The 26,679-nt window shown below is 45.9% G+C and overlaps 1 protein-coding gene across 2 annotated transcripts in view; it reads left to right on the top strand.

Annotated features, from left to right (window-relative positions):
- LOC115105897 (poly [ADP-ribose] polymerase tankyrase-1-like) overlaps nucleotides 1-26,679 on the top strand; it is a 152,730-nt gene that overhangs the window by 98,896 nt on the left and 27,155 nt on the right. The window contains exons 6-12 of one of the 2 annotated variants that reach the window (XM_029628375.2): nucleotides 20,771-20,791; nucleotides 23,549-23,643; nucleotides 23,800-23,866; nucleotides 24,639-24,825; nucleotides 25,024-25,145; nucleotides 25,222-25,313; nucleotides 25,418-25,496. In XM_029628375.2, the coding sequence (XP_029484235.1) occupies nucleotides 20,771-20,791; nucleotides 23,549-23,643; nucleotides 23,800-23,866; nucleotides 24,639-24,825; nucleotides 25,024-25,145; nucleotides 25,222-25,313; nucleotides 25,418-25,496 (663 nt within the window). The remainder of the gene's footprint in view (nucleotides 1-20,770; nucleotides 20,792-23,548; nucleotides 23,644-23,799; nucleotides 23,867-24,638; nucleotides 24,826-25,023; nucleotides 25,146-25,221; nucleotides 25,314-25,417; nucleotides 25,497-26,679) is intronic. The other variant, XM_029628376.2, reaches the window with a different exon arrangement.

Below are 26,679 nucleotides of genomic sequence, written 5' to 3'. Positions count from 1 at the left end.
AAATTCACCGTCTATTTGGCCAAATATACACTGGAGTTGCTTACCAAGATTACATTGAATGTTCTTGAGGGCCGAGTTAGTTTTGACTTAAGTCGGCATTAAAATCTATGATTACTTGAAAATGGCTGTCTAGCAATGATCAACGACCAATTTGGCAGAGCTTGAAGAATTTTCTAAAGAATAATGTGCAAATATTGTACAATCCAGGTGTGGAAAGCTCTTCGAGACTTACTCAGAAAGACTCACAGCTGTAATAGCTTCCAAAGGTGACTATAACATGTCTTGACTCAAGGCTGGGAACAATTCTGCATAATTACTGACATTTCTGTATTTAATTTTCAATATTTTGAAAAATATCTATAAGCATGTTTTGATTTGGCATTATGGGGTATTGTGTGTGTAGATGTGAGAAAAAACAACATATTTAATCCATTTTGAATTAAAGCTGTAACATAGCAAAATGTGGAGTAAGTCCAGGGCCATGAATACTTTCTGACGTCACTGTATGTTAATGATCCCTGCCTCCGCCTCTTCGTCAGTCCCCCCGCCTCCCCTCCATACCCCAGGGAAATAATTGAAGAGAAGCTTGGCCTTGGCTGCTCAATTCTTCCATTTTCCATTTGTCATTAAATTCTGTCTTACTAGTTCATTCTTTTGTTGATGTAACGCTATATAATGGAATACTTAAGCGCTTGCCGAGCGGCACCGTTTGTCATCGGATTCTGTGTTGCTCTGCCTGTCTCTTTTTTTTGTTTTTTTTTTTGTTGCTGAATCCACACCGCAAAAAGCAGCAGGGGGTTGTGATCGTCCTCAGATTCCTTCATGGCCTGAAACCCAGAGTTTCTCCGTAAAATCTTTTGTCACAGTTTGTTTCTATAATGAGTATTGCAGCAGCCCGGGACAGAAAAGGCTCTTGGCAATGATGGGATGATATGGGAAATTGAGAATTCTGTCCCTGACCATGTGTCATCTTGCATCAGTTGTAGGCTATTTCCATGGTTACTATAAGCAGGAGAAGTGTAGCAGTTAGGGTATGGTTACCATAACCCTTACCTAACCATAACGCATACCTAACCATAACCCTAACGCTTACATAACCATAACATAACACTTTCATAACCCTTACCTAACCATACCCTTACCTAACCATAACCTTACCTAACCATAACCCTTACCTAACCGTAACCCTTACCTAACCATAACCCTTACCTTAACCGTTTAAAATGTCAACTTCAATGGGGTGACGACATCAGAGTTGGGATCCCGTTTTCCAATGTGTCGTCTTTCAGCAGTGTTAGGCTATTTCCATGGCTACTTTTAAGGAGGAACAGTGTAGGTGAAAATAGAGTGTGGTAAAGTAATGAATCCACTCGGGACCTGTGATAACAGCCATGTATGACCCTCGGGCCACTCAAGGACATTCAGAGACTTGTCCCGAAGCCACTCCTGCATTGTCTTGGCTTTGTGCTTAGGGTTGTTGTCCTGTTGGAAGGTGAACCATTGCCCCAGTCTGAGGCCCTGAGATCTCTGGAGCAGGTTTTCATCAAGGATCTCTGTACTTTTGCTTTGTTCATCTTTCCCTCGATCTTGACTAGTCTTCTAGTCCTTGCTGCTGAATAACATCCCCACTACATGATGCTGCCACCAACATGCTTCACCGTAGGGATGGTGCCAGGTTTCCTCCAGACGTGAGGCTTGGCATTCAGGCCATAGAGGCCATTGTTCCTCATGGTCTTGACAGTCTTTAGGTGCTTTTTGGCAAACTTCAAGTGGGCTGTCATGTGCCTTTTTACTGAGGAGTGGCTTCTGTCTGGCCACTATACCATAAAGGCCTGATTGGTGGAATGCTGCAGAGATGGTTGTCCTTCTGGACGGTTCTCCACAGAGTGACCATCGTGTTCTTGGGCACCTCTCTGACCAAGGCCATTCTCCCCCGATTGCTCAGTTTGTCCGGGCAGCCAGCTCTAGTAAGGGTCTTGGTGGTTCCAAACTTTTTCACTTTAAGAATAATGGAGGTCACTGTGTTCTTGGGGACCTTCAATGCTGCAGACATTTTTTGGTACCCTTCCCCAGATCTGTGCCTCGACACAATCCTGTCTCGTAGTTCTACGGACAATTCCTTCGACCTCATGACTTGGTTTTTGCTCTGACATGCACTGTCAACTGTGGGACCTTATATAGACAGGTATGTGCCTTTCCAAATCATGTCCAATCATTTGAATTTACCACAGGTGGACTCCAATCAAGTTGTCGAAACTTCTCAAAGATAATCAATGGAAACACTATGCATCTGAGCTCAATTTTGAGTCTTTTAACAAAAGGTCTGAATACGGGGGATCACGTGACCCTTGAACGAGATGGCCGCACGAACTAAGAACTCCGCTCAAGTAGTTTCCAATTCCTAATCTTACCTCCACTTCAAGTTTAAACTCCTTTACCTTTAGTCAAAAAGTAATGGCGGCTACAAAAGGTGACATTACTGGTAACATTTTTACCCGGACTCGAGCATTAGTGGCAGAAAAAGCCTCCAACAAGTAGCTAGCTTCAGAAAAAGTTGTTTGGGAGTTCAGCTGGAGTGTTCAGAGATTATTTTATGTACACCATTTATTTTTATTTTATGTGATCGCAGCTGTAACTATTATCCACCTTTACCCAGAGATGACTTGCGCTAGAGTTCGATTACTGTTCGATGACGTTGACTAGTACCTTAAATCTATTGACATGGAACTGCCATGGTCCAGGTCATGCAATAAAATGGAAAAAGATTCTATGTGCTCTAAAAAAGGAAAAAATATTGCTCTATTACGAGAGACGCCGAACATGCCAAACTCCTCTGAGCTTGGGTGTGATTGGTGTATATCTTTCAAATCAAACAGTAGAGGTACAGCCATACTTATCCATAAGAATGTTCCATTCATAATTGACAAACATATCTGATCCGGAGGGGAGATTTATTCTGATAACTGGGTCACTGTATGGGCAACCAATTACTATCTTAAACATATTTGCCCCTAACACTGATTAATACTCCTGCTTTCATGTCAAAAATGATAACCCTGTTCAATGAGCATTGTGTTTCCTTTGGAGTGGTGGCCGGAGATTTGAATTGTACATTCAACCAAACCCTGGACAAATCATCTCAAGTCCCCACCACAAACCCTAAATCTGCAAAGATGTTGAACTCTCTTACTAAAGAGATGGGACTGATAGATATCTGGAGAGAGACTAATAGCTCATCTATGGACTATACATACGTATAGATTACATTTTTATCCCAAAGGTTTTCATAAATTCAGCCACGTGTACAATCGGACCCCATAGCACTTTCAGATCACGCCTTTGTCCACCTCCGCTATGACCTCTGCAAAAACATTCCGAGGTCAAAGAGCTGGAAATTCAACACCTCCATGTTATCAAACGAAGCTTTCCATACATTGGTAACTACATGGATAGACAACAACACACAAGACAACAAAGATTCTCCTGTTTCTCCGGCCACAATGTGGGACTCTGCTAAAGCCACACTAAGAGGTCATCTAATTGCATATGTCCTCTAAGAAAAAAGCAATGGAAGCACACAGGCTAGATCTTGAGGGGGAGCTGGAACGCTGTGAAAAAGTACATAAACAATCCCCAGACAGCACCTCCTGGATTCAACTTAAAGCAGCCAAAGCCAAACTGAATTTGGACTATACTCTGGAGATAAAAAAATATGTTTTCTTTACTAAACAGAAATACCATGAGTATAGCAATAGGCCTAGTAGATTGCTTGCTTACCAATTTTAAAAAAGAGCAGTCAGAGCGTACAATCACCGCTTTCCGAACAGCAGAGGACAGGGTCACATATGACCAAAAAAAGATCAATTTAACTTTTCATGATTTTTACTGCAAACTATATACCTCTGAGAGAAAACACACAGAGGCAGAACTCCACTACTTCCTAGAGGGAATCTCGCTACCTAAACTATCAGAGACCGACCAAGAAGATCTCAACTCCCCCTTCACTCCTGAGGAGATCCTGGAGGCAATTACCTCCATGCCACCTAATAAGTCCCCAGGCCCAGATGGATTCCCCAGAGTTCTACAAAGCTTTTTGGCCCCAGCTCAGCTCTATCTTCATGCCAATGCTGGAGGATTTTTGCGAAAACGGCGTTCTCCCAGACTCAATGCACACAGCTCCCATTACAGTGTTGCTCAAAAAGGACAAGGACCCCACCCCGTATCCTGCTCCTCCTTCCGGGCCCATAAGCTTGTTGGATTTCGACTAGAAAATAATTACCACATTGCTCGCTGAAAGACTAAACACTCTTCTTCCCAAAATAATAAAAGGGAACCCAACTGGATTATTAGAGACAGGTGCTCTTCTGATAACATCCGCCGTCTTCTTGATATTATTGATCAAGTAAACGCACAGAAGACCCCTGTCCTGCTGACTTCACTGGATGCTGAGAAGGTGTTTGACAGGATGGAGTGGAGCTTTCTGTTCTCAGTCTTAGAAAAGTTCAATATGGGCCCAAACTTTATTAAATGGATGAAGTCCCTATACTCTCATCCAAATGCCATGGTGACTATTAACAGACGGAACTCTGACAGATTCCCGTTGGGACGGGTCACAAGTCAAGGGTGCTCGCTGTCCCCCCTGCTCTACTTGTTGGGGGCGGAGCCTCTGGCAGAGTTGATAAGGAGCAATCCAAGTATTATGAATTATAAAAAAATATGTATTTTGTACATAAATAAGCCGCACATGTCTATAAGCCGCAGGTGCCTACCGGTACATTGAAACAAATTAACTTTACACAGACTTTAAACGAAACACGGCTTGTAACAAAAATAAATAGGCTTTAACGAAACACGGCTTGTAACAAAAATTAAAACAGTAGCCTACCAAGAAAGTCATTGGTCACTATCTTACTCCTCCTGTGCACTGAAACCACTGAAGTCATCTCCTTCGGTGTCGGAGTTGAATAGCCTCAGAATTGCTTCATCTGATGTTGGATCGTTTTCATTGTCGCTCTCGTCACTTTCATCCGGAGGCAAATACCCCGCTGAGCTCATGCTGCCCCTTCAACACGCAGCAGTCCAGCCTTTCGAAACCCGTTGATGATAGTGGAGTTTTTGACAATGCTCCACGCTGTCAGGACCTACTGGCAGACTTGACCATAAGATGCTCTTCGCCTGCGGCCCGTTTTAGTGAAGGATTTCTCCCCACTTGTCATCCAAGCCTCCCACTGAACAAGGAGCGCCACCTTAAATGCACGATTTACACTGATGTCGAGTGGCTGCAAATACTTTGGGACATCTGCTTTTCTTCCCTCTGAAAGCTTTTGTTGTCTTTCTGCACTGAGTCAGTTCCTCACGCTGCTGTTTCCAACGTCTTATCATCGACTCATTAAGTCCAAGCTCCCATGCAGCAGCTCTATTTCCTTTTCCAACAGCCAGATTTATCGCCTTCAACTTGAAAGCTGCATCATATGCATTTCTCCGTGTCTTTGCCATGATGAGGGTGACAAAATTACTACCGTAATCAGAATGATGGGAAGTTTGAGCGCGCTCGATTTACGTCACATTATGTGACGGTGCTCAGTTTTTTGGCGGCATGAATCTTGTCAAAGCGGGAAAAATCCATAAATTAGCCGCATCATTGTATAAACCGCGAGGTTCAAAGTGTGGGAATAAAGTAGCGGCTTATAGTCCGGAAATTACGGTAACCAAAGCATCACCAAATTTATATGGGGCAATAAAAAACCTAGGATCAAGTTCTCCACTCTATCGAAACCTGAATCTAAGGGTGGTCTTGCCCTTCCCTCCCTTCAATTGTACTACTGGTCTGCCCAAATCCGCAACATGCTAACATGGATCACAAACAGACAAGAGTCCACATGGATTCAGATAGAAGCCCAATCCTGTGGTTCATTGCCCCTAAGCTCAATTATATTATATTCATTAATACCTTTAGTGAAGTGGGCAACATAGTAAAAACCTTTGTGCTTTACAGCACCCTACTAGCGTGGAGGGACTGTAAGAAATACCTGGGCATTTCAGACTTGCCAAAAGCCCCGAGGGATGCCAACTTTAATCTTTGGCATACTCTAGGAATCAGGACCTTTTCAGACCTATTTCATCAGAAAACCACTACACTGAAATCCTTTCAAGAGCTCTGCAGTGAATTCAATGTGCCAAGATCCCATTTATTTTTTTATCTTCAAATTAGACATGTCATTTCCTCATTTATTTCCAAGAGGAGGTTTAGAACTCAGTTGAATGAAGTTGAAACCCTTCTTGCTACAGCACAATCCATTAAAGGTAAAATCTCCTATATCTATAGACCCCTTTCTGAAGAGACGGCTCCTCCTTTACTCCTTTGAAAATAATCTGGGAAAAGGACCTTGGTCTGACTATCAGTGATGAGTTATGGGCGGAGGTTTGCAACAGTGTATACTGCTCCTCTACTAATGTAAAAATGAAATAATCTAATTACACATTTTTGTACAAATTGTATTACACTCCAATGAGACTCCATAGAATGAAAACAGACATTTCTCCTATCTGTAAAAGATGTACCTCTGAAAGTGGAACCTATTTGCATGTATTTCGGAGCTGTAGAGAGATTTCCAGATTTTGGCAATCCATACATACTGCTGCACAGAAAATACTAGATGTACAGTTTGATATGACCCCGTGTATCTATCTTCTTAATGCCCAGCAGGACTTTGTTCTTGATCCTGACAGAGAATATTTGTTTAGAACTATTACATACTTTGCTAAGAAATGTATTCTTCTATTGTGGGCCTCTAATACTTCTCCTACATTAAAATGTGGATTGACCAGATTGACTTTCTCCCTCTTGAAAAGCTCACTTATGACCTCCGCAAGAGACAGCCCAAGTTTGATAGACTCTGGTCTCCACTACTCAACTATATTTCAAATTGGACAGAGTGAATGGGGTGATTAGGGAAATGAGCAGATGCATTTTGTGTAAAGTTCTGTAAAAACTAATTATTTGCTCATCATCTCAGCTAAGGCTGGAAATAGCTAATAAGAACCTTGATAGTGCTGCTGCAAGTTTTTAGATATATTTTTATTTTTTCATAATTTTTCATTATGTTTATATTTTTATTATTTTATTTGTATTTATTTTTTAAAGTCTGTCACATCTGTGAATGTGGAATGTGTTTTGTTGGTTGATTGAAAAACAAGAACTTAATAATAACTTTAAATTGAAAAAAAAAGGTATTTCTATTTTCTATAACTTTGCAAACATTTCTAAAAACCTGTTTTCGCTTTATCATGGGGTATTGTGTGTAGATTGGTGAGGAACATGTTTTGTTTAATCCATTTTAGAATAAGGCTGTAACGTAACAATGTGGAACACTGGCTTCTTAATTTACCTCAACAACCTGCTTCCAACCAGTCCCTTCAAGGCCCCTGGGAAAAGTGGGATGCGCTGAGGCTGAATGAACCGGTCCTGTCTCCAACCTCACCTTCTTTTCTGTGTCATCGTGGCTTTTCATAACCGTCATGACCATCAGGGCTTTTCATAACCGTCATGACCATCGTGGCTTTTCATAACCGTCATGAACATCAGGGCTTTTCATAACCGTCATGACCATCGTGGCTTTTCATAACCGTCATGACCATCAGGGCTTTTCATAACCGTCATGACCATCGTGGCTTTTCATAACCGTCATGACCATCGTGGCTTTTCATAACCGTCATGAACATCGTGGCTTTTCATAACCGTCATGACCATCAGGGCTTTTCATAACCGTCATGACCATCGTGGCTTTTCATAACCGTCATGACCATCGTGGCTTTTCATAACTGTCATGACCATCGTGGCTTTTCATAACCGTCATGAACATCAGGGCTTTTCATAACCGTCATGACCATCGTGGCTTTTCATAACCGTCATGAAAATCAGGGCTTTTCATAACCGTCATGACCATCAGGGCTTTTCATAACCCTCATGACCATCAGGGCTTTTTATAACCGTCATGAACATCAGGGCGTTTCATAACTGTCATGAACATCAGGGCGTTTCATAACCGTCATGACCATCAGGGCTTTTCATAACCGTCATGACCATCAGGGATTTTCATAACCGTCATGAACATCAGGGATTTTCATAACCGTCATGAACATCAGGGCTTGTAATATTTTACTTTTTTATTAAAAAAACATTATTTAACCATTATTTAACTAGGCAAGTCAGTTAAGAACCAATTCTTATTTACAATGACAGCCAAACCCGGACGACGCTGAGCCACTTGTGAGTCCCATAGGGCGGCGCACAATCACGGCCGGATGTGATACAGCCTGGATTCGAACCAGGGACTCTAGTGACGCCTCTTGCACTGAGATGCAGTGCCCCACTCGGGAGCCCATAACCATCAGAGACCTTCATTTATAAACCATTTGTACCTACAAAATAGACCCCAAAACATGCGTGCGTCATTCTTCACGCAAAAGTTTGTGAAAATGACATGAAAATGTGCTCAATTTCTCACAAACTTTAGACCATACGTACAGTTTCTAGTAGGTGACATATTGCATTGCAAGAAGGCAAGTAGATTAGTATTTTGGGCAAATGGGGTATATGATGGACACGTTTATTCATAACAATAAACAGGATAATAACCAGATGCAATTATTTGCCGTTAGTGAGAAACTAAATAGATTTTTTCTCTTATCTTTGCATTTAAAAAAAAATGAAATAGGCTTCTATTTCCTAGGATATTATTTAGTTCATTTTCATGATCTCTGCATAATACATTCCTCACCTTTTCTGTAATGGTTTCGTACTCCCGAGGTAGCATAGGCCTACAACAAGTATACCATTAGTCCCCGCTCTCATTTAATTGGACCCATTTCACAGTCGTAAATAGATAAGCTATTTCAAGTATTTTGCTCTCTACCTTCTGATCTGGAGCACAGTTTATTACCGGGGAACAGACGGTTGGAGGTTACTTCTGTCTGAATACTGCATTTTCAATTTTTGGGGGTAGACTATTGCATTTATACAGAATCCATCGGTTCTATAACCATTGCAGAATAAATTATTCACCTTTTCTGGCCGTGATTGGTTCATATTCCCTAAGTAGCCATAGCCTACAACAAATTACCATATGCATCACCTCATTTAATTGGGCTTATTAGATAGGCTATTTCAAGTAATTTGTTCTATGAATAAGATAGGGAGCGTGGTTTATAACACAGTAGAATTTAACAGGTGAACCGACTTTTGATCTTTTGCCTTGAAGTGTGTATGGCTACCACGGTAACTAGACAATATTTTAGAATTCAGGCAGTGCAGCGTATAGGTTTGAGGAAAAGTGAATGCAAAACATTAGGCCCTTTTTTAAATTCCAACTATCGGTTTACATGTCCACATCAATTTTCAAATGTTGTTCTTTCATAATCTTTTTGTGTCAGATATCATAGGCCTACAACAAGTGTCACTGCAAAAGTGACATTTTACAAAGACATTTAATCAAGTCTGCTGTTTCCTTTAGAACTGCCTAGCTTCAGGATGGGGCTGATTTGTAACAGGGAACATGCATATATATATGTATGGCGTGTGCCAAGTTAAAAAATACATATATATATATTTTTGTACGTGCGACCTTTTCAGAAATGGCGCACGTGGATATTTAGTGTGTAATTTATGCAACGGTTAGAAATGATGCCCCGGGGCTTGTCATAACCATCACACCCTCTGTATTCTGGGGCTGCCTTTGAAGTGACATCCTCCTCCGCATATTGTACCGCAGGGGGAATGATAGAGAGAGCGTCTAGAAGAAATGCTTTGGTTAAGTGGGCTTTAGAATTTAGATGGATGGATGAATCACTGAATGAGGATCTCTGCATGTCTCTGCGTGACACCAGCTGGACTACGCAGGCACACAGGCTCTTGTTACTGATTCAGTCAGTTAATCAACTGGTGTACGCTGTCCTATAAAATATGTTTGTCAGATTGTCATTTCTCTGATGGCACTTATGCTTCATCCGTTACCCTAGTGGGTCATACAGCCTAGCGGGGCATGCAGCCTAGCGGGTCATGCAGCCTAGCGGGGCATGCAGCCTAGCGGGGCATGCAGCCTAGCGGGGCATGCAGCCTAGCGGGGCATGCAGCCTAGCGGGGCATGCAGGCTAGCGGGTCATGCAGCCTAGCGGGGCATGCAGCCTAGCGAGGGCGGCAGGTAAAGCGGTTAGAGCTTTGGGCCAGTAACCAAAAGGTTGCTAGTTTGAATCCTCGAGCCAACTAGGGGGATCGCTCCCGGGTTGCCGTCAATAATGGCTGATCCCATGCTATGACCCCACTCTCCAGGGGTGTCTCAGGGGGAGTGGGATATGCAAAAAACACATTTCCATTTCACCACACATTGTACAGGTTACACATGTGTACATGTGTGAAACAGGACAAATATAAGCACCCCCTATTTGACCTATAATAGTCATAATTAGCTGGTGACTGCCTGGGTAATTAAGGGTCATTCATTGGTGTAGGGAATCCCTCCACTCCTCTTTTACCATTTGTTATTGTTGCATTGTCGAGAAAGAACCTGCAAGTAGGCATTTCGTTGGACGATGTATACCATGCGGAGGGAGCCCTTACATACAACTAATTCTTTTTTTAATTAGCTCTAACCACTGGGGAGGACACCCCTCCACCTAAGTGTATGCATTTATAATAGGAATTGTGGCTTTATGTTGATAGCTGTTTTACTGTGTAGATTGGAATGTCACCAGTTTTACCGTGTAGATTGGAATGTCACTGGTTTTACTGTGTAGATTGGAATGTCACCGGTTTTACCGTGTAGATTGGAATGTCACCGGTTTTACCGTGTAGATTGGAATGTCACCAGTTTTACCGTGTAGATTGGAATGTCACCGGTTTTACCGTGTAGATTGGAAAGTCACCGGTTTTACCTTGTAGATTGGAATGTCACCGGTTTTACCGTGTAGATTGGAATGTCACCGGTTTTACCGTGTAGATTGGAATGTCACCGGTTTTACCGTGTAGATTGGAATGTCACCGGTTTTACCTTGTAGATTGGAATGTCACCGGTTTTACCGTGTAGATTGGAATGCCACCGGTTTTACCTTGTAGATTGGAATGTCACCGGTTTTACCGTGTAGATTGGAATGTCACCGGTTTTACCGTGTAGATTGGAATGTCACCAGTTTTACCGTGTAGATTGGAATGTCACCGGTTTTACCGTGTAGATTGGAATGTCACTGGTTTTACCGTGTAGAATGGAATGTCACCGGTTTTACCGTGTAGATTGGAATGTCACTGGTTTTACTGTGTAGAATGGAATGTCACCGGTTTTACCGTGTAGAATGGAATGTCACCGGTTTTACCGTCATGTTTGACAACCACCATCAATACCTGTGGAGGGAGTAAGAATACAAAACCACCAGCCGAGGATCAATACTTCTGCCCGTAATTCACATCAAAGCTGAAAGGTGTGTGTGGACACGTTTTACAATACTTGTGAGTACCAGAAGACCTCACAAGAATAGTAAACCAACTACAATTCAGTGAAACCTCAAATGTTTCACTGAGCCACAATTGACCTTTACCTATTTTCCTTTATTTTTCTAAATGTTTCCCCTTTTTCTTTATTCCTGGTTCGTACGTTCTGTAAGAAAGAAGGGATGTGGTAGAGTGCTAATGTAGTGGTATGTGTACTGCATGTCCTCCCTGAGACGGGGTCGTTAATATGGAGTGTTTTGACTCATTTCAACCGTCTGCGAAAGCAGTCAGGCAAGTAAATGGAGGGTTGTTTTTGTTGTGGTTCATAGATAGTTGGTATCACCACTTACTGATAAATAAAGTCCATCTTATTTTACTGAGCTGATTTTTCCAGCCATATAGTTTCCAATTAGTACACTCTGTACCAGGGGGAAACTATGCACTTCCCAGTTCTCTCTGTGTGCTTTGTACAGACTGCCTGTTAGCCTCCGACTCACTGAACATACATTTTCCTATTAACATTTTATCACAATAATTACCACTTCCACTCTGCTATCACATCAGCACAGGTAGGCTCTGATTTTCCTGTTGTGGTAATATTTACTTGACATATTTATGGTGTAAACATAAAGATTATATATAGATGGTGTGAGTGTTAGAATTGGACTGGGAATAGTCTTGCGGCCAAAGCTGAAAGTGTTATTTTCAACTCAATACACACTAGCAACTTTGAATGTTTTCTACTTGGGGATTCTGAAATTCTTTTGACATTTGTGTGGTTCAAATCAGGCACTGATGTCATCAAGCCTCCTCAAGATTCTAAAGAGCAGCTGCTCCGCAGGCGGATGTGATTTCTAGAGCTTTGTTTCTGAAATGCTCTCGATCCATGTTTTGATCATATGATTTTGTAGCGACTTTAGACTGCCTGCTCAGCTCTCTCCGACTACTTCCTGGCTGTGTCTTCTGAGTCCAGCAGTAATGGGAATAAAAGGTGGCAGAGAAGTAGCGTCTGGCACAGCTAATTACAACATCAAAGACCTAAGGATTAGGGAGTCGCTCTGTAGCCGTCATCAAAGACCCTTGTTTAAATGTTAATCATATTTCCAGATCAAAAGCTCTGTCTTGGTGTGGGAAGACTACCTTCGCCCATGGTTAGAATGTCTCTGTCGGTTTACAATGGGAAAACTGACCGTTTTAATGTAGTTATATTATGTTGATGTTTTCTGAATATATATGTAACTCAATGTATCACAATTCCAGTGGGTCAAAAGTTTACATACATACACTAAGTTGACTGTGCCTTTAAACAGATTGGAAAATTCTAGAAAATTATGTCATGGCTTTAGAAGCTTCTGATAGGTTAATTGACATAATTTGAGTCAATTGGAGGTGTACCTGTGGATGTATTTCAAGGCCTACCTTCAAACTCAGTGCCTCTTTGCTTGACATCATGGGAAAATCCAAATAAATCAGCCAAGACTTCAGAAAACAAATGGTAGACCTCCACAAGTCTGATTCATCCTTGGGAGCAATTTCCAAAAGCCTGAAGGTACCACATTCATCTGTACAAACAATAGTACGCAAGAATAAACACCATGGGACCACATAGCCGTCATACCGCTCAGGAAGTAGGTGCGTTCTGTCTTCTCGAGATGAACGTACTTTGGTGTGAAAAGTGCAAATCAATCCCAGAACAGCAGCAAAGAACCTTGTGAAGATGCTGGAGGAAACCGGTACAAAAGTATCTATATCCACAGTAAAACGAGTCCTATATCGACATAACCTGAAAGGCCGCTCAGAAAGGAAGAAGCCACTGCTCCAAAACCGCCATAAAAATGCCAGACTATGGTGATACAGTGAATTTTAAGTGAAATAATCTGTCTGTAAACAATTATTGGAAAAATTACTTGTGTCATGCACAATGTAGATGTCCTAACCGACTTGCCAAAAGTATAGTTTGTTAACACAAACTTTTTGGAGTGGTTTAAAAACAAGTTTTGATGACTCCAACCTAAGTGTATGTAAACTTCCGACTTCAACTGTGTGTGTGTGTGTGTGTGTGTGTGTGTGTGTGTGTGTGTGTGTGTGTGTGTGTGTGTGTGTATATATATATTGGAGGCCCATTATCAGCAACCATCACTCATGTGTTCCCTAATCCAAGTTTATCACTTTAATGTGCTTGTCCTCTTGCTCAGTTGTACTCCGGGGCCTCCCACTCCTCTTTCTATTCTGGTTAGGGCCAGTTTGCGCTGTTCTGTGAAGGGAGTAGTACACAGCGTTGTACGAGATCTTCGGTTTCTTGGCAATTTCTCGCATGGAATAGTCTTAATTTCTCAGAATTAGAATAGACTGACGAGTTTCAGAAGAAAGGTCTTTGTTTCTGGCCATTTTGAGCCTGTAATCGAACCCACAAATGCTGATTCTCCAGATACTCAACTCGTCTAAAGGCCAGTTTTATTGCTTCTTTAATCAAAACAACAGTTTTCAGCTGTGCTAACATAATTGCAAAAGGGTATTCTAATTGTATTCATTTTTTTACCTTTATTTAACCAGGCTAGTCAGTTAAGAACAAATTCTTATTTACAATGACGGCCTGGGAACAGTGGGTTAACTGCCTGTTCAGGGGCAGAACGACAGATTTGTACCTTGTCAGCTCGGGGGTTTGAACTTGCAACCTTCCGGTTACTAGTTCAACGCTGTAACCACTAGGCTACTGTAACCACTAGCCTTTAAAAATTATAAACTTGGATTAGCTATCACAACGTGCCATTGGAACACAGGAGTGATGGTTGCTGATCATGGGCCTCTGTACGCCAATGTAGATATTGTATTAAAAATCTGTCATTTCTAAGGGACCCCAAACTTTTGAACGGTAGTGTATATATAGGCCTAGGTACCAAGGTGGATTAGTCGTGGCGACTGAAAACAGACAACAATCAAGACAATGAACTATAATGGTTGAGAAACACAGCAGCACAGTAGAGGTGTATGTAGCCTTTACTATGTAGAAGGCAGAAGAACACAGTCCATAGCAAGTATATAAAGGACTATACAAAACATTAGGAACTCCTTTCTAATGGTGCTTCATTTGGGACTCAAAGTACAATCTGTTCGGGAACAGAGATACTAACGTGTTTTCGCAACGAAACATATTTCATTAAACTGTTAACAGCCCCTATGCGCGCCGGAGAAAGGAATGAAACGGAGCGAGAAGGAGATGGACGCACATGGTTGTTAGATATTGTGTATAGCTAAATGTTGTGTCATCCAATTCATTATGAAAATATAATCAATTCCTTTTTACTAGGCTATTTAAAATCGCCCTGCACGATCGATGAACCAACTGCATGGCCTAGGGCTTTACTACGTTCTCTCCCAGTCTCGTGGACAGATAAGATAACCAGTCCATCCAGTATGCATAATAATACAGTCCACACTCAATGGCAGTGACTCAAATTTGTTTCATTTTGGAGTATAGTCTAGACCAATTATGTACCAAAAGTATCTTAAATCAGTTTAGTTTTTTTGCCATGCGTAATATGCAGTAGGCTATTTATGGTATAATGGCACAATCCTCATTTTAATTCAGGTTATTTTTGGGGCTTTATCTCATAACCCTATGCATATGGTTGTTTTGAATAAATCATCACCTTAGAAAGCTCTGTCCATTTCGTTTGAAACATAATCCACAATGACAAACCTGCTGTTGAACTTCTTTCTTCAAACTGAGCATCACGTTGAGTTTTAAAAGCATGATACTGTTTTGTTTGATGGGATTTTCAATTGCATTTGGCATCAATGCCAGTGGTAGAGGCACACTAGAACCCTGACTACCAGGCCATTAGGACCTGATGGTTGTTAGCAAGTTGGGTACTACCAAAGCACATCCAACTGTTCCGTGGAATTTTGACCAACGTTTGTTTTCGCTCTCTCTTTCTCTCTGTTTGGCCAACGTTTGTGTTCGCTCTCTCTTTCTCTCTGTTTGACCAACGTTTGTGTTCGCTCTCTCTTTCTCTCTGTTTGACCAACGTTTGTTTTCGCTCTCTCTTTCTCTCTGTTTGACCAACGTTTGTGTTCGCTCTCTCTTTCTCTGTTTGACCAACGTTTGTGTTTGCTCTCTCTTTCTCTCTGTTTGACCAACGTTTGTGTTCGCTCTCTCTTTCTCTCTGTTTGACCAACGTTTGTGTTCGCTCTCTCTTTCTCTCTGTTTGACCAACGTTTGTGTTCGCTCTCTCTTTCTCTCTGTTTGACCAACGTTTGTGTTCGCTCTCTCTTTCTCTCTGTTTGACCAACGTTTGTGTTCACCTGCCTCCCCTCGGACTAGGCTGTTTACTCTATCCAGGACATAAAGACAGTGTCCCTCCCAGGCAGGTGGTGTCCTCCCTCCCTGGGGTTAAGCCTAATGATGCATGGTTATATGAATGGAGAGAGAGGTTCACTCAGGAAAGCACAGTGCCACGGCCAAACCTCCAACTGTACCGTATTCATGGTAGTTATAGCATGCACTGCTGCCATGGCAACGACTTACCAGTCACTGTTGGCATGGTTACAGGTTACAATTCTGTGAAAGGAGAGTAAAAGGAATGGAGCTGCTAGGTGCTTACTGATGAAAGTAATATCAAAGTATGTAGTCAGAGCTTTCCTTCAACCCCAGTCCCTCCCCTCTCACCCTCTCCTCTCTGACCCCCTCATCTCTCCTCTCACCCCCGTCCTCCCCTCCTCTCTCCGCTCACCCCAGTCCCTCTCCCCTCCATCCTCCCATCCGCTCACCCCAGTCCCTCTTCTCCCCGCTCACTCCAGTCCCTCTTCTCCCCGCTCACCCCAGTCCCTCTTCTCCCCGCTCACCCCAGTCCCTCTTCTCCCCGCTCACCCCAGTCCCTCTTCTCCCCGCTCACTCCAGTCCCTCTTCTCCCCGCTCACCCCAGTCCCTCTTCTCCCCGCTCACCCCAGTCCCTCTTCTCCCCGCTCACCCCAGTCCCTCTTCTCCCGCTCACCCCAGTCCCTCTTCTCCCCGCTCACCCCAGTCCCTCTTCTCCCCGCTCACCCCAGTCCCTCTTCTCCCCGCTCACCCCAGTCCCTCTTCTCCCGCTCACCCCAGTCCCTCTTCTCCCCGCTCACCCCAGTCCCTCTTCTCCCCGCTCACTCCAGTCCCTCTTCTCCCCGCTCACCCCAGTCCCTCTTCTCCCCGCTCACCCCAGTCCCTCTTCTCCCCGCTCACCCCAGTCCCTCTTCTCCCCGCTCACCCCAGTCCCTCTTCTCCCCGCTCACCCCAGTCCCTCTTCTCCCCGCTCACCCCAGTCCCTCTTTTCCCCGCTCACCCCAGTCCCTCTTCTCCCCGCTCACCCCAGTCCCTCTTCTCCCCGCTCACCCCAGTCCCTCTTCTCCCCGCTCACCCCAGTCCCTCTTCTCCCCGCTCACCCCAGTCCCTCTTCTCCCCGCTCACCCCAGTCCCTCTTCTCCCCGCTCACCCCAGTCCCTCTTCTCCCCGCTCACCCCAGTCCCTCTTCTCCCCGCTCACCCCAGTCCCTCTTCTCCCCGCTCACTCCAGTCCCTCTTCTCCCCGCTCACCCCAGTCCCTCTTCTCCCCGCTCACCCCAGTCCCTCTTCTCCCCGCTCACCCCAGTCCCTCTTCTCCCCGCTCACCCCAGTCCCTCTTCTCCCCGCTCACCCCAGTCCCTCTTCTCCCCGCTCACCCCAGTCCCTCTTCTCCCCGCTCACCCCAGTCCCTCTTCTCCCGCTCACCCCAGTCCCTCTTCTCCCCGCTCACCCCAGTCCCTCTTCTCCCGCTCACCCAGTCCCTCTTCTCCCCGCTCACCCCAGTCCCTCTTCTCCCCGCTCACCCCAGTCCCTCTTCTCCCCGCTCACCCCAGTCCCTCTTCTCCCCGCTCACCCCAGTCCCTCTTCTCCCCGCTCACCCCAGTCCCTCTTCTCCCCGCTCACCCCAGTCCCTCTTTTCCCCGCTCACCCCAGTCCCTCTTCTCCCCGCTCACCCCAGTCCCTCTTCTCCCCGCTCACCCCAGTCCCTCTTCTCCCCGCTCACTCCAGTCCCTCTTCTCCCCGCTCACCCCAGTCCATCTTCTCCCCGCTCACCCCAGTCCCTCTTCTCCCCGCTCACCCCAGTCCCTCTTCTCCCCGCTCACCCCAGTCCCTCTTCTCCCCGCTCACCCCAGTCCCTCTTCTCCCCGCTCACCCCAGTCCCTCTTCTCCCCGCTCACCCCAGTCCCTCTTCTCCCCGCTCACCCCAGTCCCTCTTCTCCCCGCTCACCCCAGTCCCTCTTCTCCCCGCTCACCCCAGTCCCTCTTCTCCCCGCTCACCCCAGTCCCTCTTCTCCCCGCTCACTCCAGTCCCTCTTCTCCCCGCTCACCCCAGTCCCTCTTCTCCCCGCTCACCCCAGTCCCTCTTCTCCCCGCTCACCCCAGTCCCTCTTCTCCCCGCTCACCCCAGTCCCTCTTCTCCCCGCTCACCCCAGTCCCTCTTCTCCCCGCTCACCCCAGTCCCTCTTCTCCCCTCCCACCCCCGCCCTCCTCTCACCCCTCCCTCTCTTCTCACCCCAGTCCCTCCTCTCCTCTTCCCTCTGTGAAGCTCTTTGTGACCCTGTGCTGTAGAGAGGTTAGCTCCAGTAAAATAGGTTTTTTGTTTTGAACTGAGCTTGAGACGGGTGGTTTTCTGCATTGTAAAGGTGCAACCATGGACAGAAAGCTCTTTTTTTTTCTACGGCAGAGGCTGTGGTTCAGCTGAGCCTTATCAGACTTGCCTGTGCTAGTGGTTCTCACATGCAAAGTAAAATAATGCTAATTCTTTTGCTCGTGATGTGCACCCCTCAACTGACAAAAAACAACTAGCTGAGCGTACTGGACGTGAAACAATGACACAGATATAACCATGTGCCATCCAATGTATTATCTGAGCGCCACTGGTGCTGCCAATTCCATCTGCATTCCACAGGTCACGTTTATAAGTGAGTTCAAAAAAAAAAAATCAAGATTAGGAAAGGTTCAAACTTGAAAATCTCTCTTCTCTCCCTGACTCACTACAGTACCCATCCCCAAGGGCTGGGAGACAAAAGGTCATCCTGCCACATCCATTTTCTCTCGCGCTCTCTCTTTATTTCTTTCTCCAGGTCTACTGGGAAATGGAACAGTGCTTTTATACCATCACAGATGTCCCCTTCAAACACTTAAGATTCGGTTTTAAAATGGAAATGCTCTGTGTTATCACAGTGGGGCCTCCGAGACAATATGCTCCAGCAGTTCCTCTAACTATCTGTATCACTTCAGTACATCATGTTCCGAATTCAAACGGTCCTTAATATCCGTAGGGGCAGTACATTATTTGAGGAAGGGAGAGGGTATTGAGTGGACTGTGGTAGTGGACTAGACACTCTAAATGGAAGCCGGTTTGTAATCATTTCTGGTCCGTTGTTTAACAGAGAGAAGCTTTGTGTCTGAAAGCAGATGGATCATTACCCTGTCTTGTCCATGAGCTATGTTAGTGATTGCAAAGGGAGCGAGAGGGACCAGTACCTAGTTATTTTTAACAGGGTTTGTTATTGTTTATTTCGCAGTAGTGATTGGATATAAAGCCGGTGGGATGCTCTATCTCTCACTAGGCTGACTCCCCCTCCTCCCCCTCTCCTTTCCTCCCGCCCCTCGGGTGACAGATTGATGGGCGGAGCCTAAGCGATTGAGCCCAACCTCAGCTACAGCTGTGTCGCCATGGCGATGCAGCCCTGTGCTGCATTGCATTTGTAATGTTCCTGGGGCGAGACACACAACCCAATAAAAACAAACTGGCAGACAAGGGAAAACTGTTCGTGAAAAATGCAGCTTTTAGTGCAGACGAAACAGAGTGAAAGAAAGCATTCTGTCAGCATGGTGTGTGAATCCTACCAACACGTTATAGATTAATGGCATGTTGTTACTGGGATAAATAGTCTAGTCTCTGGTCAAGACAGTGGTATGGGATGCATGTAAAATACTCACATCATAAACTGTGTTTTGGGTGAATTTCAGTCAGTTTATTTTGTAGATAGCTGTTTTGTTATCAGGCTTTCATATAATAGCTGACTTCTTTCCCTTGTAAAATAAGGACGTGCATGATACTGGTTTCCAGTTCTGAGGTTCTACAATGGCTTGTGTTGTTCTATAGCAGTTTTGTACTGAGATCCACAAAATGACTGTAAGCGTCTGGTAAAGGGCATATTAATACGTATGATTCACAGCTGTCATGTTGAAGAGAGGTCTAGTGTTGCATCCTATGATTACTAACATACAACAGCTCTGCTTTGCCACGTTTGACAGGGATGGGACTGGAAGGATTCATCCTTCCTGTCCCCCGTCCCAGCCTCCCGTCCTCCGTCCAAGCCCCGCGTCCCAGCCCCCCGTCCTCCGTCCAAGCCCCGCGTCCCAGCCCCCCGTCCTCCGTCCAAGCCCCCTGTCCCAGCCCCCGTCCCAGCCTCCCGTCCTCCGTCCAAGCCCCCTGTCCCAGCCCCCCGTCCCAGCCTCCCGTCCTCCGTCCAAGCCCCCTGTCCCAGCTCCCCGTCCTTCGTCCAAGCCCCCCGTCCCAGCCTCCCGTCCTCCGTCCAAGCCCCCGTCCCAGCCTCCCGTCCTCCGTCCAAGCCCCCGTCCCAGCCTCCCGTCCTCCGTCCAAGCCCCCATCCCAGCCTCCCGTCCTCCGTCCAAGCCCCCTGTCCCAGCCCCCGTCCCAGCCCCTGTCCCAGCCCCCCGTCCCAGCCTCCCGTCCTCCGTCCAAGCCCCTGTCCCAGCCTCTTGTCCCCCGTCCCAGCACCATGTCCCAGCCCCCTGTCCCAGCCCCCTTTCCCCCGTCCCATCCCAGCCCCCCTGGCCCGTCCGGCTCACGTAGCCTAGGTTATCTATTTGGGGGTAGAACAGAACAGGGCTGTCTGGTGCCCGGATGCCAGGCCCAACCTTCCCACTGCCCAAATGGGCTGGACCGAGTGGAAAAGGGGAGACTGAATGATCAACAACCGTGTCGTCTTCCTCCTGATATTGCTCAAATGTCATAGAAATGTTATGGTTGCTAATGTCAGTGTCCTGCACCTCTCACCTGACCTTCTGTCTCGAAAGGTTCTAGTGCAGACGCGCTGTTCTGTTCCCAACAACTTATTCAAATGATTAGAAACACCTCAAATAAAATACACCTGCTCAATTGAATTTGACATTTTAGATTGAAATCTGCAATGACTTCTTCTAGCTTGGAATACCGACATGATGCTATCATTTTTGTGTTTTTGTGTTCCTTGTTTTTGTTCTGGCGACATTGTCAATCAGTCGACATCTCAAAAAATGCTGGTAAGTTATTTTCAAACAGCTCTAAGATTGATGCACTCCTTTTGATTACTTTTCTGGGGGATTTTGGTTTATCATTTTTTTTTTCAGTTTAGCTGACTCCTTGTGCACATTTTGGGACCTTGGCCTTCTTGTTGGTCACATTTCATCCACCCACCAAACCTCCCATTGCTTCCTGGGTTACGGTTATGATTTGGGGTGGAGGGGAGTTTGGGTCAGGATAAAGAACACTGGGATACGAGCCCTCTTCTGTAGGTGTTCCTGATTTCACCTTATTGCCTGCTTATTACCGGGGCCAACATACTTCCCCTGTCTGCATCTGCTCCTGTAATGCCATACTATGACCTCACCCTGCCATCCTGTAGCTTGTCACACCTTTTATCCTTGTTTTGGACTTGGGTCATTGTCTACTTTTGCTGTTGTAATTATAATGTGCATGTTACGAAAGCTTTTTTGCATTTTGGTACTATTGTCCAGACCAAATAAGAGTTGTAAATTATCTATGGGTGGACAATTTACACAGTTCCTTATTAATTGTGTAATCAGTGGAAAGCAGGAAAATCTTTGTTGTGCACTCTTCATTGGCACTTTTGTCTCGTTATTTTGTTCACTATTCTCCAGTCACATACTTTTTCCTCACCTAGAAAGTACATCTGAAAGGGGCTGAGGTCCAGCCTTTTTCGTGCTACCTCTTTATTCACTGTCTGGCTGTGACAATTTGATTTAGTCTCTGATACCCACTCAACACACGGTCGCTAGACGAACTCCTGTCTCTGAGTTACAGTGATGCTCCACTAGTCATCTGTGTGTTCTGTTGATAGAACTCCACTGCTCCTGTCTCTGAGTTACAGTGATGCTCCACTAGTCATCTGTGTGTTCTGTTGATAGAACTCCACTGCTGCTGTCTCTGAGTTACAGTGATGCTCCACTAGTCATCTGTGTGTTCTGTTGATAGAACTCCACTGCTCCTGTCTCTGAGTTACAGTGATGCTCCACTAGTCATCTGTGTGTTCTGTTGATAGAACTCCACTGCTCCTGTCTCTGAGTTACAGTGATGCTCCACTAGTCATCTGTGTGTTCTGTTGATAGAACTCCACTGCTGCTGTCTCTGAGTTACAGTGATGCTCCACTAGTCATCTGTGTGTTCTGTTGATAGAACTCCACTGCTGCTGTCTCTGAGTTACAGTGATGCTCCACTAGTCATCTGTGTGTTCTGTTGATAGAACTCCACTGCTCCTGTCTCTGAGTTACAGTGATGCTCCACTAGTCATCTGTGTGTTCTGTTGATATAACTCCACTGCTGCTGTCTCTGAGTTACAGTGATGCTCCACTAGTCATCTGTGTGTTCTGTTGATAGAACTCCACTGCTGCTGTCTCTGAGTTACAGTGATGCTCCACTAGTCATCTGTGTGTTCTGTTGATAGAACTCCACTGCTGCTGTCTCTGAGTTACAGTGATGCTCCACTAGTCATCTGTGTGTTCTGTTGATAGAACTCCACTGCTCCTGTCTCTGAGTTACAGTGATGCTCCACTAGTCATCTGTGTGTTCTGTTGATAGAACTCCACTGCTGCTGTCTCTGAGTTACAGTGATGCTCCACTAGTCATCTGTGTGTTCTGTTGATAGAACTCCACTGCTCCTGTCTCTGAGTTACAGTGATGCTCCACTAGTCATCTGTGTGTTCTGTTGATAGAACTCCACTGCTGCTGTCTCTGAGTTACAGTGATGCTCCACTAGTCATCTGTGTGTTCTGTTGATAGAACTCCACTGCTGCTGTCTCTGAGTTACAGTGATGCTCCACTAGTCATCTGTGTGTTCTGTTGATAGAACTCCACTGCTGCTGTCTCTTACATGATGCTTCCTTTTCTTTTCAGCTCCTCCTTAGGTTTGTTGTTTTGTCTGCGTTTGCTCGAAATCAGTCACTGCCTCTTCACAACAAACGTAGCAAGCTACATTTCATGATTTTCCAGAATCACAGTTGTAGGACAGCCCAACAAACTGGCACCAAAGCACCAATTTCCTGTGTTGTATTGGCAGCAGCCATTGTTCTAGCGCTTCACTACTTGACTGTTGACTAATGTGTCGAGCACTCTGCTCAAAGCAGAAACAGCTGAGAGAGGCTTTCACATGGCTGCTACGAGGGAAGCCATTGATTCACATTTTTGGTCCAGCTTGAGTTGGCAGTTCCCTAATTGCACTAATTATTTTAAATGAGGTGATGTACGCTATTTGACTATTCAGTGGGAAGACAGAGTCTGTGAGATGAGATTAACATAACTTAGGTTATACCACACACACACACAGCCTCCATCTGGAAGACAATAACAAAAGACAAGCGAGTAGATGTGAAAGGATATGTAAGCAGTGCAGTCATATAGCCAAGGCTAGCCCACTGGGGTTTCCCCTGAAGTGTTAACTATAATGATCACAATGATATTTTCCTTCCAGATCAGCTCTTTGTATTGCTGATTCTGGTTCTGAGCTCATTGTAGTTCTGTTTCAGTGAACCACCTCCTGGTAAACGTTCCATCCTCCTGAGTCCATTCCTCCCTCTCTGGGATCTCCCATCAACCTCTCTCCCCAGAGACACACACTCATATATAGGCTACCACTGAGGAGCGGTGCTAACGCGCTATAGGTGTGGTCATGGGCATCCACCTCCTGCTCTTGCCCAGTAGGGGGTGTTTTGTTAGGTAGAAAGTGCCGTCTCAGATTTCCTTGTCTTATTCTGATTATTCTCTCTCTCTCTTCTCCTCTGTAGTCCACCCCTCTCCACCTGGCTGCAGGGTACAACCGGGTCAGAATAGTCCAGCTCCTACTACAGCACGGTGCCGACGTACATGCAAAGGACAAAGGGTAAGTGTGTTTGTTGTTTGCCATGTGTCGTGTCCCCCCCAATGTTCACACTTCATTGACCTCCTTACCTAACTAACTGAGCTGTTCATTACACAGATATACAAAGTCTGTTTCGTATGTGAATGAATGTTGTCTATGTGTGCCTCTCACCCTCAGGGGTCTGGTTCCTCTCCATAATGCCTGTTCATATGGTCACTACGAAGTGACAGAGCTGCTGCTGAAGGTAAGAAATGCAGCATTTCTACTCACCTCTGCTGCTTTGTGTGTGTCCTGGCATGCTTGTTATGGTGTGGCTGTGGAACTCAGTTGGTAGAGCATGATGCTAGCAACGCCAGGACAGTGGGTTTGGTTCCTGGGACCACCCATACTTAAAATGTATGCACGCATGACTGTAAGTTGCTTTGGATAAAAGCCTCTGTTAAATGGCATATATTATGAAAGTGTGAATCCTTTAGCTCAGAGGCTATAGAGCCCTCAAATTAAACTCTGGACCACGAAGCCAGTTCCACGGCTTTATTTTCTCCATTGTTCCCCTCAAACCAGGGACTGATTTTAGCCCTCATAATCAGGTTGAACAGGAAACCAGCAGGCTCCGGACCTCGTAGGGTCAGAGTTGAATAGCTCTTGTATAGTGGGTCCTGAGAAAGACGTTATTTTATCAGGTGTTTTCAGAGGGATTCGTAGCAGCTCTGTCACTGTCTGAAAAACCTATCTGGGTTCCTTTGACAGAACACTCAGACTTTTTTCACTTCTTGTCTGAGTTGGTCTCAAGACTGACTGGCTAGTCTACGGGAAGTCCTCATCACTCACCTGATGTTTGATGTCAGATATCACGTGAGTGCTGCGGTAACACCTGAGTCGTAACGCCTCAATGAAAAGTTCAGCGAAATCTTTGCTCTTATTGGACTAGTTTCAAAAAAACATTTTCACCTACCTGCCACTTTCTTTCCTTTACAATATCGATTGTGTCTAACACCCCTCTCTGTTTCCTGTAGCACGGAGCGTGTGTTAATGCCATGGACCTGTGGCAGTTCACCCCTCTCCACGAAGCTGCCTCGAAGAACCGCGTGGAGGTGTGTTCTCTGCTGCTGAGCCACGGGGCTGACCCCTCCCTGGTCAACTGTCACGGGAAGAGTGCTGTGGACATGGCCCCCACCCCAGAGCTCAAAGAGAGACTCACCTGTGAGAACAGCATCTTCTCTCACACACTGACACACAAACACACACACTGTCACACAGGCCCACACAATATACTCACATGCATACCAACATGGTCACACTGGTATTATAGTTTGTCCCTCCAATAAAATGTTTTGGGTTGTGTGTGTAACTGTTTGGATGACATCGTCTTTCTCTCCGCCCCCTGTGTGTGTTCTGTAGATGAGTTTAAGGGTCACTCTCTGCTCCAGGCAGCGCGGGAGGCAGACATGGCCAAGGCCAAGAAGACCCTTGCTCTAGAGATTATCAACTTCAAACACCCACAGACCCACGAGACGGCACTGGTAAGACACACACACTACACACACTACACACACCACACAGGGCTACAGTGTTAAATGAACTCCTCTTGTGTTGCAGCACTGTTCAGTGGCCTCTCCTCACCCCAAGCGGAAGCAGGTCACAGAGCTGCTGTTACGTAAAGGTGCCAACGTCAACGAGAAGAACAAGGAGTGAGTGTCTTCCTGTTTACCTAACCTCTGTCTGACCTCATCCCCTAACCACTTATGTCATGACTATGTGGACTCAAACCTGTGGGTGCGGTTTGTCGCTGCAGCTTCATGACTCCCCTACACGTGGCTGCTGAGAGGGCACACAATGACATCATGGAGGTGTTGCAGAAACATGGAGCAAAGGTACAGTATTTACCTCACCCATCCATCCATCCCTTCACCCATCCTCACCCATCCATCCCTTCACCCATCCTCACCCATCCATCCCTTCACCCATCCTCACCCATCCATCCATCCCTTCACCCATCCTCACCCATCCATCCATCCATTCACCCATCCTCACCCATCCCTTCACCCATCCTCACCCATCCATCCATCCCTTCACCCATCCTCACCCATCCATCCCTTCACCCATCCTTTACCCATCCTCACCCATCCATCCCTTCACCCATCCTCACCCATCCATCCATCCCTTCACCCATCCATCCATCCCTTCACCCATCCACACCCATCCATCCATCCCTTCACCCATCCTCACCCATCCATCCCTTCACCCATCCACACCCATCCATCCATCCCTTCACCCATCCACACCCATCCATCCATCCCTTCACCCATCCTCACCCATCCATCCATCCCTTCACCCATCCATCCCTTCACCCATCCTCACCCATCCATCCCTTCTCCTATCCTCAGCCATCCATCCCTTCACCCATCCTCACCCATCCATCCATCCCTTCACCATCCTCACCCATCCATCCATCCCTTCACCCATCCATCCCTTCACCCATCCATCCATCCATCCCTTCACCCATCCATCCCTTCACCCATCCCTTCACCCATCCTCACCCATCCATCCATCCCTTCACCCATCCTCACCCATCCATCCCTTCACCCATCCTTTACCCATCCTCACCCATCCATCCCTTCACCCATCCATCCATCCCTTCACCCATCCACACCCATCCATCCATCCCTTCACCCATCCACACCCATCCATCCATCCCTTCACCCATCCTCACCCATCCATCCCTTCACCCATCCTCACCCATCCATCCCTTCTCCTATCCTCAGCCATCCATCCCTTCTCCTATCCATCCATCCCTTCACCCATCCTCACCCATCCATCCATCCCTTCACCATCCTCACCCACCCATCCATCCATCCCTTCACCCATCCTCACCCATCCATCCCTTCACCCATCCTCACCCATCCATCCCTTCACCATCCTCACCCATCCATCCCTTCACCCATCCTCACCCATCCATCCATCCCTTCACCCATCCTCATCCATCCATCCCTTCACCCATCCATCCATCCCTAAACCCATCCTCACCCATCCATCCCTTCACCCATCCATCCATCC

This window comes from Oncorhynchus nerka, linkage group LG22 (assembly GCF_034236695.1).
Source record: "Oncorhynchus nerka isolate Pitt River linkage group LG22, Oner_Uvic_2.0, whole genome shotgun sequence".
Taxonomy (NCBI): Eukaryota; Metazoa; Chordata; class Actinopteri; order Salmoniformes; family Salmonidae; genus Oncorhynchus; species Oncorhynchus nerka.
The sequence above is the reverse complement of the archived record's forward strand: the minus strand, read 5'-3'. Positions and strand labels throughout refer to the sequence as shown.